Genomic DNA, 17,214 nt, shown 5'->3' with positions numbered 1-17,214 from the left:
GCGTTCTAGTGTTTTATCATCAGCGGTTGTTTACCAATGCACTACTCCAAACAGGCTCTGAAGCGTGAGTGATGAAATAGCACTCTGTCCCTGCATGGCTTTGCACTTATATGCCCTAAACAGAGCTTTCCAGCCTCTAACGCCCCCTCAATAATATTAATAATAATAATAACAACAACTATAGACTGTGTATTCCATTACCGCTGTGTTCGGGGGCATGGCTACCTTAGGGTACACTTTTTTAGTTGTGTGCTTTGTTGGAAGAAGCTACACAAAACACAGTTTAAAGTGTGTCAGCGTAGGCACACACACACAAGAACATACACATGCATAGTTTGCATGTCAAACTCAAAACTACAAGCATACGTGAACACCGACACACACAGACACACACACAAAAATGCACACACATCCTCTCCCGCACACCTACATAATGTACACACAAAAACACACACACTCTTACAGACACACACACACACACACACATGCTGGCACTCGCTATACTTTACACCCCTATTGATTGGGGTGACCACCTCCGACGACTCTGTCCGGTTGAGTTACAGCCTTACAAACCTGCCAAACCGCCAGCCTCACGCACACAGACAGCACAATAAAATAAAACACTGGGGGGTCCTATTATCTCGCATTTAATTAAGTCGTACGGCACGGACCCCTGCGATGCACTCCATTATTGGGCCCCCCGCAACGAGTCTCGATGGGTGGAAGTATTGAACGGTCGCCGCGCTCACCATGTTAATCAATCCCCGGACGAATTTCAAATGATTCGCTTCGTTTCAGGAAATGAATATTTGCCAGGGCGGGGGGGGGGAAGCCGGGCGGGGGAGAGAGGGGGAGAGGAGAAGGCATGGCGTGCATGAAATTAAGCCAACTCCCCCGGTCGCTGGCCTGGGATCACCGCATTGATTCACTCTCCTCTCCACCGCTGCTTAATTAGGACGTACCTGTCTGGGAATCACCAGAGTTCTGTTTTCTTTGCTTTTTTTTGCGCTACAGGGAAATGAAGGAACATGAGAGCGGAGAGAAATGGAATAACTGTATATTATTATTTTGACTCATTGGTGGTGGTGGTGCTAATCAGGCCCTGTGTGTTTGTTTTTTGTGTCTGTTAGCAGGTTGATGTGTGTGTGTGTGTGTGTGTGTTTGTGTGTTTAAATAACATTTGGCCCCTCGTGAGACATGCTGATGTTAGATAGTGTATGGACGATACATGGATCAATGGATTGTACAAAAAAATATAAAAAAAATTCTTGATGTTTTTAACCAAAGTAACAACCTTATCCCATTTCAAATCAACTGTTTAACATATGATTTTAAATGAAATAGTGGCCCACAAAAACTTTGCAGTGTTCCCCCTCTTAATGGTTTGAGCTGGTCTAAATAATGTTAGAGGAGTTGAAGGATGAACCAGGGACGGCAATATGAGGAAGGGTGAAGGAATGGCAGCCATCTTTGTTTTTTACAGCCAAAGGCGTTAAGGTAAATCCTAAGACAACGCAGAACAAGATAGGATGTCAGTGAATGAATAGGGGCCTTTGACCTCTGAACCTAGTGGTAAAGTAATGGCTGGAGGGACAGCTAATAATGTTGTGCTGAGGCAGCTCAGTAATCAGCCCCACCTCAGTGATTACATGACTTCTCCCATTAATGGAAAACACCAAAACTGAATGAGTTCAAACGTCGCTGTAAGGAACAGTGGAATTAACGTCAGTGTAAGGCTTTTTGTATTGATGTAGTATAAGGATGGGTTTGAGATGCACAATTAACGTTTAATTGTATTGCAGTTGTACAGATAACTTGCATTGCAGTAATACCTACACATAATGGCACTAAAATTCAATAAGGGAACAAAATAAGTAAATTTACTCATTAGGTATATTCCAAGAGTGTACAAAAGCATTTCTTCTCTATTGGCTTTTGTACCACAGCGTTTGGCATAGCCCAACTAGACTGAGAGGGAAGTATTAGTTTGCTGCTGCTATATTAAATAAGATGTGTCTAAATGTGAAGTGCAGATCAGAAAGTCCTTCAACTCTTTATCCCCATCCATACTTTAAGGGGAATGTAATTGCAGAGGAAAATGATGCCTCAGCAATGAATACATCAAAAACAAAACATACATTATTTATAGAAGTGTGCCACGTCAATCAACACAATTAGACTAGGGTGATGGTTGAATATTAGCCAAGGGAAATTCCAGGTACTCTGAAGAACTAAAAAAACAACCTCATGCTTAACTTAAAAAGCTAAATCACATGCATAGCCCTTAACAAAACCAGTTCACCTCGCCAGTTCAAACCACAGCACCAACCTCCCAGCAACGTCCAACAAACAAACAAACTGAAATCATCCCGAAACGGTATCCCACCAGATTTCCGCTCGAGTGTTTCTGTCCCCCATTTAGCGTGGCCCCCACAAAAGGAATGGAGGTGAGGGGGTGTAATTCAGGGCCTGTGCCCACAGCTCTACTCTGTCCTCTGGGAGCAGTTGTTCCAAAGCACTGGTCCCAGGGTCTGAGACTCTGGTTGTTCTCTGCACTGACCGGCCCTGACAGCGCTTGCCTTAACCAATTACACCTGACAGCAGAGAGTGACCCGCAGACCAGGGTGAGAGGGGGTTGGTGGTGGGGCTGGGGGGTGAGACACCGACAGCCTTAATAAAGCCCCCTCGCTGAACTCTGACTGCTGAACTCCCTCCCCCCGACCCCACCAATCCTGCCTTCATCCGTATCGGCTCAACCTAAACATCTAGAGCCGTTTGGTGACGCCGAGGGAGATGTTATTCAAGGCTTAGGACACACACGGACGTTATGTCCCGGGGTGATTATCGTATCCTTGGTGAAGTTATAAGAACAAACAGGGCTAATGGACAGCCTTCACTTTAAACACAGAGCAGGACGGACCAGGGATGGACGGACAGACAGACAGACAGACAGAATGACGGAGGGGGAGAACGCAGCTTAAATGAAATGCAACCGCAAGGGAAGAAAAGCAAAGAAAAAAAAGGCATTTAAATGAATCACATAACTGTGATTGTTTTTTCTGTTTCTGTTACAAGGATATCGTGTCCCAAGGAACGCCAACACACACACACACATACACCCACACACACACACACACACACACACACGCAAGCGCGCACGCACACACACAGCTCACTGTGACATGTGCCTCTTGGGCGCCATGGCAAAGGAGGGCTCTGCTGTTATTGACACCTGACTTTACAAAGAGCCCCCCCGGGGGAGCGAGGATCAGAGGACGAGAGAGGTAGACAGAAAGGGATGGAGAGAGAGAGAGAGAGAGAGAGAGAGAGAGAGAGAGAGAGAGAGAGAGAGAGAGAGAGAGAGATAGAGAGAGAAAGAGAGAGATAGAGAGAGAGAGAGAGAGAGAGAGAGAGAGAGATGGGGGAGAGGCAGAGAGAGAGAGAAGAAGAGTGGTACCAAGAAAGGGAAAGACAGAGCGAGAGAGGTAGAGATCAAGAGACAGGGAGAGAGAGAGGCAGAGAGTGTGAGGGAGAGGGATAGAGAGCGAGTGAGAGGGAGAGAGAGGCAGAGAGTGTGAGAGGACCGAGAGTGTGAGGGGAGAGAGAGTGTGAGGGGAGAGAGAGTGTGAGGGGAGAGAGAGTGTGAGGGGAGAGAGAGTGTGAGGGAGAGAGAGAGAGAGAGAGAGAGAGAGAGAGAGAGAGATCACCAGGATCAGGTGCTCTGCTGGCTATGAGAGAAGGAGGGCTGCCAGAACACTGGCAGATGTGTGTTTGGTTCCATCTTAAACGCTTCCTCTACAAACACTTAGCAGACGGGCCAGATAGAGACAGAGAGGGGGGGAGAAAGAGAGGGAGAGAGAGAGAGAGAGAGAGAGAGAGAGAGAGAGAGAGAGGGGAAGAGAGGGAGAGGAGTAGGGGCCCAGACCCTGCTGTACAGGGTAATTCTCCTCCTCAGAACCTCCATCTATTATTGTGATTTCGAGAACACTTGATTGGTTTGAGTGGTTTGTCTCTGCCATTTTATGCTCAGTCAATCGAAAGAATGTAGATATCAACATTATTGAATCAATTAAGGTGAACAAATGAGGTGATCATGGATCAATATGTCTACAAGGATAGAGGCAGATCAGCCGGTGAAACAGACACACACCGACAGAGATCGTCACCATAGCATTTCCATTGATTTGATGACTATAACCAAATAAATACAACCACAGTGAGTGTGACGCATACGTCCGTCCACGCATCAGCTGCAGGACCTAGCGTCTCAGCTAATAGCGCGAACAATGCCAGCCATTAGCATACGGAGTAGCTTCCTCCTCCTCTCATCTAATCTCCTGTCTCTTTTATTCAGCCGTGAATGGCTACTTTTATGCCTGACTTCATTTAAATCCATATTAACTGTCATCAGCGCTGTGTGTAAACCCTCACAGATTCACACGCGCACGCACATATGCCTACACACACACACACACTCCTATCCCCATATTTATGTCTCTTCAACTGTGAGATGATATTAATTACTTAAGGTATAAATCTCCTGGTTCTGACACCTCGCCCCCCCCTCCCCTCCCCTCCCCTCCCCTCGCTAGTGCCCGTTACCCCCCACCAACACACACACACACACACGTGCCTGCGTCTTTGCGGGGAGGTGGGCAGTGCAGGAGAACAGGCAGTGCCGGGGGCGATACACCTCCCTCAGGTGAGTCTTTCATTATGGATGATGTTCCCGCCAAATTATTTATACCCTGAGCCCCCACCCACAGCACACGCACACACACACACACACACACACACACACACACACACACACACAGACACACACACACACACACACACACACCACACATTGAAACTCTGACACAAACCCCAGTCCTTCCCCTTTTCCCTCTGTCATTAAAATACACAAACACTCTACACACTAAAACAGAAACATAAATCCTGTCTGATTTCTGTGTGTGTGAGTGTGTGTGTATGTGTTTGTGCATGGGTGTGTGTGTGTGTGTGTGTGTGTGTGTGTGTGTGTGTGTGTGTGTGTGTGTGTGTGTGCATGTGTGTATTTCTCATATTTAGTATGTATAGATGTGAAAATGGTTAGCCCAGTAGTTTAGTTAAATCAAACTCAAATGCTGCTTCTTGTTCCTGGTTACTACAATATGTGTCCTGTACTGTAATTGTGTTATTTTGTTGTTTCGTGACACATTAGACACTTTGTTTGGGCCGCGTACTCAATTGTATCACTTGAATAGTTTTGATTAGTTATTTCAGAAGTTCTCCTGATATATTTGTCATCGTGAATAATTTACCATTTGAGTTTTTCCAACTCAATGTCAAAATGAGACAACAGGTTTTGGATTCATTTTGAAGCATTTCAGCACATTCAGCTCAATATGTCTGATACCCCTGAATGCTTTCCTCACCGACATACATCGTTTCAGCCGTCAAACCTAATTTGGCTGAACCTCTATGTTCACCTTGCCAGTTGTGTATGTAAAAATGTGTATGTGCTTATTTGTGTGTGTGTTTAAAGGTGGGAATGTGTATGGGTGTATTATTTGTGTGTTGGTGTGTGTATTTGTTTGTTTATGATCATGAGTTTGTATGTGTGCTCCTGTGTGTGTTTGTTTGTGTGTGTGTGTGTTTGTGTGTGTGTGAGTCGCCTATGTGTGTGGGTGTACATGTGCGTGGGTGTGAGGTGTGTGTGTGTGTCCCTTAGAGACAGTATGTTGCAGACTCATTAGGTGTGAACGGAGATGACTGTCTCCTGGCTATGGCTGACCTCGGCTTACAGACAAGGGATTGGCTGTGGGATTACTCCCTCTTTCTCCCTCTCTCCCTCTATCACACACACACACACACACACACACACGCACACACACACACACGCACACACACACACACACACACACACACACACACACACACACACACACACACACACACACACACACTCACTTAACTTGTTTTGGCTATTATTCTGACAGTACCATCCTTCCATCCCTTGTTTCCCTGTTCTGCCTCTGTAAGCTCCTCCCAGAACCATTCCCCTTCCTCCCACACCCCTCCCCTCCCCTTCTCTACCTCCCTCCCCTTCCTCCCATTCCCCCCCCTCCCTCCCTTCTTAGCAAAAGTTGTACTTCGGTAAAAAAACTTCAAGTCAGAGAGTGAGAAAGGAAGGAACTCACACTTGGCGGTCACCATAGAGGAAACCGCCTTTAAGACGTTAACTACACGATACGGCTTAATTTCCCAGTTTGCATGCAATAAATCCAATCAAAGTCTCACCTTTGATACACTACATACCTTCTTGTTTGTAAACCTGTCCTTGATAGAAGTATTCCTAACATTACAGCCCCCCCCAAATGTGACGCCATGTAGGAATTTATCCGATACACGTTTTACAAGTGAGGCTGGGAAACATCAAGGCACCCAATCAACATTAAGGCCTCTCCAAAAAAAGAACTTGCACTGCTCAATCTGGTTTAAAAGAACAAAGTACTCCAGTCTTCGCAGTGTGAGGAGTCGGCAGTATGTAAAACGTTCCCCATGTTGTTTCACAAGAGCGAGCTTAGAGGAGGGCCAGGCTCAGAGGAGGAAGAGGAGGGCAAACGGCGACTCACCGAGGCTGAAGAGCACCAGGAACTTGAGGCAGACAAACTCCCGCTGGTCCAGCTGTAGCGAGCGTAGCTTGACCACCAGGTCCTGGGCGTGGCTCAGCAGGTTGTTGAGGGTGGCCCCCGCCTGCGAGGCGATCACCGAGTAGTCCACCTGAGGGGGGGGGGGGAGAGGGGCGGAGTCATGTGAGTCGGGGAACACAGGCCTTAGACGTCTTCCAATTAACGTGGACCTTACAGCATTTCGATAGCAAAATAATGTCCTCCATTGGAGAAGTATGTGTAGTAATAAATTATAAATTGTATAGATTTTGTTGTTTGTGGGTTTGTTTGGTTTGTTTGTGCTCTGAGATGCTCCAACGGACAGACGGACAGACAGACAGACAGACAGACAGACAGGCAGACAGGCAGACAGACAGACAGACAGACAGACAGACAGACAGACAGACAGACAGACAGACAAATAGATAGAAATATAGATGGATAGATGGAGAGATCAAGAAAGTCCCTCCCCTCCTTTTCCAGTGGTGATACCTCTCAACCTTCACAAACACACACACACACACACACACACACACACACACACACACACACACACACACACACACAAACACACACACACACACACACACACACACATACAGACACACACACACCCAAACACACACACACACGCACACACACATACACACACGCACACACACAAACAGACACCATCTCTCACTAAGCTGAATCCTGTGTGACCCCCCCATGAATCCAGCTGCTGATATCCCCCCCCCAGAACAGACAGACAGACACACGCACACACACACACACACACACACACACACACACACACACACACACACACACACACACACACACACACACACACCCCCTTTCAGGTGCATTTAATATCTGCAGCCGCAGCACATTTGTCTGGGAGCTAAGTCCTTAGCTGCCACTCACCGTAAGCAGCCCCATATTAAATTTTTATATTTATTGACAATTCATTACCATAATTGACTGCGGCCGGGGTTTCTTGGGGAAAGAGGAGCGCATGAGGAGGAAGAGACGTGTGCATGAGGCTCCTCGAGCTCCGGTGAGGGGGAGGAGGAGGAGGAGGAGAGGGAGGAGGAGGAGGAGGAGGGGTCCCTGGGAGCCTACATTTGCAATTAAAAGCGCTTCTGGGTTGTGGATTTGTTCGCTGTGTAAATATGATGATTTCAGTGGGTGTTTTTTTTTGTGTGTGTCAAAAGGTTGAAGCATTAGAAATTTCAAATGTTGTGTTTTTATATTTTCTGAATAGTAAATAGTAAATAGAAGAGTAGGTTAACAGTTTGCTCTTTTGACGTGGTTCCGTCCGTTCTGTTCCCTCTCTCTCGCTGGCTCTCTGTGTTTCTGTCTCTCTGTCTCTCTCCACTTCTCTCTCTATATCTCCAGCCTATTTCCTGTCTCCTCATCTCTGTCTCTCTGTCTCAATCTCTCTCCATCTTTCTAAACATGACCCACACCCCATCTTTTATCCCTATCTCGTGCCCCCATCTTCCCTCTCCTCACTTTGAGGACAGCCAGAGTGATAGCTCTCCGGCACCGCAGACAGACATCACCTCTCCTAAGATGTCAATCAATTTACATAAAATCAACTGTGCATGAAATAACTTCATTGAATGATTGGACTGTTGAATGGTAATGCCTTGGAGATTATTGCCTTCTGGGCTTAAGTAAAAAGAAAAGGCAGTCTAGAGTAAACCGCACACATGCACACACACACACGCACGCATGCACGCACACACACACACACACACACACACACACTCAAACGTCACTTTAGCAGACGTGGCACCCACCCCAATGACCCATGTATCAATCAATCCATCAATATCTCTTTAGTATGCCTGCTGGTCGAGACATATCCAGTAACTATATGCATAAATCTTCAATCCCTCGCCCATCGTAAATATGATAACCGATCATTAGATATGAATATGGAAGCTAGCACAGTGGCTTGATGAATAGCAGCACATTCCACCGGCATACCGCTAGCTGCTGAATCTTAAATGCATGCACTTTCTACAAGGCATTTTTTAACCTTGCCTTTGATTTCTTTCGCTTATCTAGGTTACTTTATTATTTCGTATTATTGTATGACAATGTTTCTATGTGAAGCACTTTGAGTCTGCCTCGTGTACGAAAAGTGCTATATAAATAAAGGTGCCTCGCCTTGCCTAGGTAAAAGAACAGCCCTGATTTGGTTGAGCAGAGTTTCGGGGAAATTGCACAAAAATGTCAACAGCAATTGTCTCTGTTGGCAGCTGTGGAGCGAAAGGCTGGTCGTAGGAGGCGTACTTATGCACCCATTTTCCTGCCTTTGCCTCGTCCAAACCCATGCCAAGCGATGAGACCTTGCATTCCTCCTCCTCTACTAGCTTTGTCTTTTCATTTTTTTTTGTGAGGGGGTTGGCTGCATTTTAACGACATTTTCAGAAGTCAATGTGTTTTAACTTTTTGCACGGGCAATGACACACGGAGGGGCTCGTTTTTGCCACCATCTACAAAAAATATATATATTTCTGAAATGCTCAAAGTCATTCCTGTCTCCTGGCTGTCTCCGCTGCGAGCCCCGTAACAACATACAGATGGATGGAGAACGTAAAGACAAGACGCCAGACACACACGCAGACACACACACGCACACACACACAGCATGGAAATGACCAAAGAGCGGGGTGGGGGGAGAGGAAGGGGGGGGGCAGGGGGATTTGGCTTTTCAAAGCAAGGGGTGTCGGAAACTTAAATGAAGGAACAGCAGAGGTCGGAGACGGGGACGGGGGGACAGAGGATGCGATGACAGGCTTTGTGAGCGTAAAATACGAGGGACAGCGAGACGGTGTGTCAGTGGTCCGTCTGAAGGTCGCATGACATGCGGGGAACGAGGGTTGGTGCGTGTCTGCGAGGAGACAGACAGACAAAGTAAGGAGAGACAGACGTGCTGACGAGAGGTCCGAGAACTGTCTGAGCCCAGGGGGATGGTTTGGTAATTTTACTGATCATCGTACAGACATTTGTGATTTTTCTCAACCCTTCTTGCGACATGCACATTGCGACCATTTATCTTTTTTCGTAGTTTTTGCCACTTTATGGTTTTAACGTAAGTACCGAAAGCTTCAACTGGATTGCGTGGGATTAACTAAGCTGCAGGAATGAGCATAGCCAGTGCAGTGCCATGTTTGTGTGAGCTCGTGCTTACTTATGTTTGTTTGTGTGAGCGTGTGCGTGTGTGCATGTTTGTGTGTGGTGTGATACATGCAACTGTTGCTGCTTCAGTCCTAATACCGGCGGAGTCCGAGCGTTGCTGTCACCCCTGGCCAAGTAGAGAATAATAGAAGATAATGAAGGGATTCAGAGTCTCGGCTCCCCCACAAAGCCACCTCCTCCACCAACTGTTCATTAATCCAAATATGCAAACAAGACCACTGTCCTACGTATAACCTGACCATCCTCCACCTCCCTCCGCCCCTCCATCTTACATCACTCCCTCCTCCTCACCGTCCTCCCCCATCCACTCTGTCTCCCTCCCTTCATCTCCTCTCTCCCCCTTTTCCTCCTCTCCTCTCCTCCCCCTCTTCGTCCTCTCCTCTCCTCCCCCTCCCTTCCTCTCCTTTCCTCATCCTCTACTCCTATTCTCTCCTCACCCTCTCCTATCCTCTCCTCTCCTCCTCTCCTCTCCTCCTCCTCTCCTCTCCTCCTCTCCTCTCCTTCTCTGCAGCCGCCCACCAGAACAGGCCTCTTGCCTCCCCGAGGCAGCCAGCCTCCTCCTGTGTGTGTGTGTGTGTGTGTGTGTGCGTGTGTGTGTGTGTGTGTGCGTGTGTGTGCGCGTGTGTGTGTGTGTGTGTTGTGTTCATGTGTGTGTGTGTGTTGTGTTCATGTGTGTTCGTGTGTGTGTGTGTGTGTGTGTCTATCTGTGTGTGTGTGTTACTGTAAGGCGAGGTGTTGTGCGCTGCGTGTCCGGGCACACACGTGGGCGTCCACTCTGCATGCACATGTGTGACAATATTCCTCCTTTTATCGCCCGGAGTGACCCTCTCTCTGCTCATTCTTCCTCCTTCCTCCTCCTCCTCTTTTTCTCTGTATTACTGCTTCAATTTTTTTGTTTCTTTTTTCCCTCACTCCTCTCCTTCATCTTCTATTATATATTCCAGGTTGTTTTTCTTTCCATATTTATCGTCCTTACCATTCTTCACCCTTCCTCTTCTTCCTCATCATCCTCCTCCTCCTCCTCCTTCTTCAACTTCTTTGTTTCGTATCCCCTGTTCTTTGTCTCCTCACCCCACCACCATTGTCTGGTTTCCCCGTCTCCACTTCAACCCCGGTGGGCCGGCACTCTGATGCTGGGCATCGCCGGGGCGGACGCTTCTGGACGCGCAGCACCACAGACTCACACATTCTGTCAATCAATCGCCGACCTTGTCTTCATTCAGAATCATGCAAGTAAAGTGAGCCCCGTATACAAGCAGCCACACACAACCATGCATAGATAAACACACACATACACAGGCGAACCCACAGGCACACCTCGAAACCACACACAAACACGCACACACACAAGAACTACCTCAAATGCTCCCGCCCATTTTCCAATATTTATGTCTGCATCTATTCTTGAAAAACATTTTGTTGAAGAGCATCATTTTGGAAAGCCTGCCAGTCAATAATTGATGACTTGTGAGTTTACTGACAGCTGTGGCAACTTTGAGTTGAGAAGCAGGCATATTCATAATGAGCACGGTGTGTGTGTGTGTGTGTGTGTGTGTGTGTGTGTGTGTGTGTGTGTGTGTGTGTGTGTGTGCGTGTGTGCGTGTGTGTGTGTGTGTGAGTGTGTGTCTGTGAGTGTGTGTGAGTGTGTATGTGTGTCTGTGTGTCTGTGTGTGAATAAAAAAATGCTTTGTGAGTTGGGGGAGCTTATTAATGTGTTTATGTGTCTGCTTATCTGTAACTAAGTCTGCGTATGGTGTGTGTGTGTGTGTGTGTGCGTATGTGTGTTTGTGTGTCTGTTTTAGGTTACAACTTGTAAAAGAATGACTGTGTTGGATTGTATGCAAGTGCATTCATCTGTTATGCATCAGACATGTGCGTTTACCGTGTGTGTCTGTACGTGTGTATGTGCGTGTGTGTGTGTGTGTGTGTGTGTGTGCGGGGGTTTTGAGGCTCACTAGAGAGGCTGAAACAGACGGCCCCTACATCAGCGTCCTGATGTTCTGAGGGCCTCAATCATGGCCTCAGGCACTGGCCCTCTCGCCCCGCTCCCATGGGGCCATCGCACACACACACACACACGCACACGCACACGCACACACACACACAAACCAATGCACCACACCCACACACACACACACTCACACACACCTCCTGGATGCTGATTTGCTGCTGCAGCTGCATCCACAGCAGATAATAAAGATGCAATAGGTGAAAAGTCACAGTAAATTATCAATTGTGTATCAGTCCTATGAGGCCCATCAGACCCTTTTATCAGCGTTGTGTGTGGAGGAGGCTTCCGAGGCAGTCCGTCGGTCGATCAAATCCCAAATAAGGAAGGCCTCGGAGCGGACTGACGCACCTGCTGGCCAGTGACCAATAGGATGGAGCCCTCCTTGGCGTGGACCACCTGGCGGAAGATGTGGTCGAGGATGAGAAGCTCGCTCCAGCAGTTCTGCAGCAGCTTCATCTGGTCATCCACCTAGGGGGAGGGACGGGTCAAAGGTTAAAGGTCAGAGGTCGTCTGTGTTCTTCCGAGCACCTGGCACGGCAGCGGCCGTTTCTGGGGAGGTTGTGGTTCACTACTATTGCCCGCTATTCTCTGCTTAGCAAGCAGACACTTCTCTCTGATTCGACACACAGTGAAAATTATGTTTTAGTCACATTTCATTATTGAGCATCTAGGCTCATTCATTTAGGGAGGAAATTGAGGCCTACTACTCAAGGGTTTGGGTTGCCGAGATTGGGGTTCGCACCCGGAACCTCTCGACTGGCGATCCACCGAAACTATCCTTTGTATGCCTTTTTTTATGCTTATAGCGTGTGTGCGTTTGTGCGTCATTAAATGTGTCACCATTGTTCACAGCATAGAATTAAAAAAAAAACATAAATTACTGCTGAAAGAACATCTTATTTATTTCCGATAGAGAGAGACGTGGGGAAATATCTCCCGTGTGTACGACCCAGCTAGACACATACGCTATCACACCAAGAGGTCACCGAGGTCATTGTACCGCAAACCAAATTCCTCTCCTGAATGGTCAAATTGTGTCCCAACGCTGACCGTCTGCTTGTCCGAAACGGTCGACCCACCTATTGATTAATTGCGCCTTTTATCGTAAAAAAAAAACAAATGTCAAACACACACAGAGAGAGACCCACTCACACTGCAAACAGACACACATGCGCACATACCACAGCGTTTCTCATGTGAATCTCCCCAGACTGCGAGGCACACACAATCGTTACGTGCCTGGTTTGAAGTAACAAGCTTTATCTGTTTGCCCGCTGACAACAGCCTCTGAGCGATAGGACCATGCTAACAATGATTAAGTTGACGTAGCCCTTCCCCCTTCCTCCCACCCCTTACCCCAGCGCCCCCCCTCTCCTGGTAGTCTGCACACCGGGGGTTAGCTCCCACCAACGCTGGGCTAGGTGAGCATGGGAAGCTGTCACAAGCTATCCTCCATAATAACCCCCCCCCCCACCCTCCCACCCTCCATTTTGGCTCCTGGTCACTTTCCATGTTCCCAGCTGTGTTAATCATTACTACAGGTAGCGGAACGCAAACAGAAGAACCACATTCACAGTGGAGGAATGAAGGAGAGGGGGTGTGAGAGAAAAGAGAAAGATAATGTGCTGCCTGCACTGTCTCTCTCTCTCTCTCTCTCTCTCTCTCTCTCTCTCTCGCCATCTCTCTCTCTCTTGCTCTCTCTCTCCGTTAGTTTATTTTGTAAAGTATGTGTGACTTTGGGTCAGTGAGAACTTATGTGAAATTTGTGTCAAGCAACTAGCGTTGTGCAGAAGTGTGTGTGCGTGCGTGTGTGTGTGTGTGTGTGTGTTTGTGTGTGTGTGTTTGTGTGTGTGTGTGTGAGAGAGATAGAAAGAAGGAAAGCAAGAATGAATGTAGATCGATGGTGAAATTGAAGGTGCCAAATGACGAACGTGAAAAACCCATTAATCTGCACTCTGTTAGGAAATAACATAAAGAGTCTGTGTGTTAAACGCTGAGAGGGAATTCATGAATGGTCCGAAACCGTGTTTTTTATCAGAACAGATGTCCCTTTAACACTTGATTACCTTGGATAAAGAGAGGCAGGAGAAGGGTCTCGCCTGGGGTTTATCTGCTGTTGTTATGACCGAATACTTCTCTGCTTACTTTCTACATAGACAAAACAATAGTAGCACTACCACAACAGAGACAAACCCAGATCCCTCCCTTCAGGAGGAAATCCTTGAAGCTGCCGGTTTGGCACTTCGCCTTGTTCCGTTCACCACAAGTCAACCTTTACTTCTGGACTTATTTACAAATTGACACACAACTCATAAAGGCTTGACTTCTATTTGGTTTGCTTTTTGTTTGTGTAGTGTTTTGCTTCTTGAGCGAGACCAGAGCGGAATTTAATCAATCTCAATACAATTTAAACATTAATTCTTGATTTTCATTGGTCACTTTAAAACAGAAGCTTGTATAACTGTAAAGGTTTGTCCTTGTTACTGCAGTATTATACAAGCATCTCAATGGTAGTGCATAGTTGCAGTGGTAGTGGAGGTATCATAACTGGTTGTGCAGCAGAACAAAGCGCCAGAAGCCAGTACTTTCTGAACGCCAACAACTGGCCAAGAATCAAATCCTATTCTGTACGGTTCCTACAGCTGATCTTCACCCTGTCTAGCTGCTTTTTTGGAAAATTACTTAGAATAGTTTTTATGATTATCAGGTAGGCTGTTGCTGTTGGCCTCACTTGTAAGTCACTTTGGACAAAAGCGTAAATGTGAGTATACGCTCCCGTGAACCCTATTATAAATATAGAGTATATATAGCGTATTATCCTACACATTAACCAACGTTGGCTGCTTATGAACCGGAAGCGGAGCATATGGTGCGGGGGGGAATACGGTGTGTTTGAACGTAAAACGCATTCAGCAGGAAAAAAGGCCGGCCATGTCAAGAGTTGAAAAGCCTTCTGTCTCCTGTTCCTCTTCCATCCAGGACACAGCACAACGCGACCGCACCGCCGTCACCGCGGAACGCTGTAACGCGCCGCACGGCATGTTCGCCTCTGCTGATCCTTTCTGGTCCTCTCTGCCCAACTCTGTGCGTCTCTTTCAGTCAGGGTGTGTTTGTTGCTGGCACCCCGAGGCATCGTCAGGACTACAGCACACATTCAAATTCAATTCATTAAAATCTTCAGAGAGCTGGAGAGGTGTGGGTGTGTGTGAGTGTTTCTGTGTGTAAGTGTGTGTGTGTGTGTGTGTGCGTATGCGTGTGTGCGTGTGAGTGTGTGTGTGTGTGTGTGTGTGTGTGTGCGTGCGTGTGTGTGTGTGTGTGTGTGTGTGTGTGTGTGCGTGTGTGTGTGCGCGTGTGTGTGTGTGAGTGTGTGTGAATGTCTGCGTGTGCCACACTCGTCTTCAAAGACCCCCCTCGCCTCTTTCCATGTCAGTGATGTCGTCGGCGGGGTCCTTATCAAAGGGCTGTCCTATCCCTGCCAGCCTAGAAGTCACTCCTCAGATTGGAGCCAACTGTGTGTGTGTGTGTGTGTGTGTCTGTAAGAGTGGTTGGCGAGGACACCCGTCTGGTTAAGGTGTGGGGGTTGGCATGGGGGGGAGGGGGGGGGGGGGGGTGGCGGTTGTCATAGTGACGGACATGGGCCGGGCGTTGGGTGGAGGTGGCGGGTGGGGTCGGGTCGGTGGGTGGGGGTGCGTTCAAGTTCAGTGACCTTTAAAGTGCCGGCGACACAAGCTGTTTCCCTGACAAGCTCTTCCTCTGCTCTGTCAAGCCGGCCGCCAGCAGAGCTGCCCGGCCACTGAAAAATAATACCCTCCCTCTCCCTCCCTCCCCCCCTCGCTCTCTCTCTCGCCGTCTCTGTCTCTTTCTCGCTCTCTGTCTCTGTCGCTCTCTCTCTCCTATTCGCTCTCTCTGGTTTTCAAACACTGAAATGTTTTGAACATCCCACCAGTTCAGCACGATGACCCTAATGTCGGTTGGACGAGGTTAAAACAGTGCTCAGTATTTACCCTTTTCAGTTAATCTTCTTGAGAATAACTTCTCTAAAAATAACCCTTACAATACCAACTGTAAAACCCCAGACGTCACAGTGTATTGACTTCTTAACGGAGTAATACACCTAATGTTTCAGTCGGTTGCTAAAGTCACCTCACAGGGCTCTGTCGATGGAGGTGACTTGCTACTTGCGGACACCGCCAGTTGCTAATTTACTATTTTCAGCACTAATGATGAGGACACGGCAGGAAACAAGTGCTTTGTTTCCCCAGTTGACCGCCTAATTAGTGTTCGAAAAGGGCTTGTAATTTATATCTTAATTAGATATTCATTTACATACGTTCAGCAGCTGTTCTGCCAAGAGAGTCTCCCTATCGAATATCTCACGGTATTATATTCTGAGCTGTGACAATCATGCTATGAGGACAACAATGCAACAGACTACGCACTGACCGGACATGCTCCTAGCAGCTGTAGGCTCCAGCTCCTGCACTAGAGGATTCTTGGTTATGACATAAAAAAGCTTTTAATCTTTAACTTTTGGCTTGGGAAAATTCTCATTTACCTGTTACTCGTTTTGAGCTTTAAATGTTTAATGTTTGTTGGATCAAAGACTCTAATCATGTTTTTTATTCAGAATTAAGAGTTACAATCAAAGTATGAAATATGATCTATTGTATAAGATTGAACCTAATGGCTCCAATCTACATACAGATGCAGACGCTGACCTCTCTACCTGTCCGTTCTACACACTCTCTACAACAACGCTAAACCCGAATCTGCAGTTTTCTGCAGAGTCCGTCTCTGTAAATCAATCTGGCCTCAGAACACAGATCTCAGATCAGCTCAAACTGTGTGTTCTGTATAATATTTAATAATATAATATCACCGCAGGTTCATTGCCTGATGTGATTTTTCTATACCAGAAACAAAAACTTCTCTCCTGTTCACATGCAGCGGCCGCTGCTGAAAAATACATATCCTCCAAGAAACCAATTTAACACTTTTATGATCGTTCAGTCCGAGTAGGATCGATGCCCCGATCAATCGCTTAGCCCATAGCTTTTGTTCAAACCCACCGGCCGAGATTAATGGGCTTTTCCAGAGAGAGAGAGGTGAGAGAGAGAGAGAGAGAGAGAGAGAGAGAGAGAGAGAGAGAGAGAGAGAGAGACAGCAAGAGAGAGGGGGAGAGCACAATGTGTAGATAGTTAGAGAGGGGGAGAGAGAGAGAGAGAGAGAGAGAGAGAGAGAGAGGGGAAAGAGAGAGTGCCAAAGAAAGTAGTAGAGAAAAGAAATAGCGTAATAGAATCAGAGACTAAGATGTGTAGAAAGAGAGCCAGAGAGAGAAGGGAAGGTAGAGAA

At 47.2% G+C, this 17,214-nt stretch overlaps 1 protein-coding gene across 1 annotated transcript in view; it reads right to left on the bottom strand.

Annotated features, from left to right (window-relative positions):
• The window catches only part of nr5a2 (nuclear receptor subfamily 5, group A, member 2), a gene marked incomplete at its 3' end in the record, with an annotated part of 56,780 nt that overhangs the window by 16,992 nt on the left and 22,574 nt on the right, over positions 1–17,214 (bottom strand). The window contains exons 5-6 of the mRNA XM_079739988.1: positions 12,211–12,330; positions 6,621–6,768 (exon numbers count right to left, since the gene is read on the bottom strand). Of these exons, the coding sequence (XP_079596114.1) occupies positions 6,621–6,768; positions 12,211–12,330 (268 nt within the window). The remainder of the gene's footprint in view (positions 1–6,620; positions 6,769–12,210; positions 12,331–17,214) is intronic.

Source organism: Pollachius pollachius (genome assembly GCF_949987615.1).
Source record: "Pollachius pollachius genome assembly, chromosome: 7".
Lineage (NCBI taxonomy): Eukaryota > Metazoa > Chordata > Actinopteri > Gadiformes > Gadidae > Pollachius > Pollachius pollachius.
Note: the sequence above shows the minus strand (reverse complement) of the source record. Positions and strands in the feature narration are given on the sequence as shown.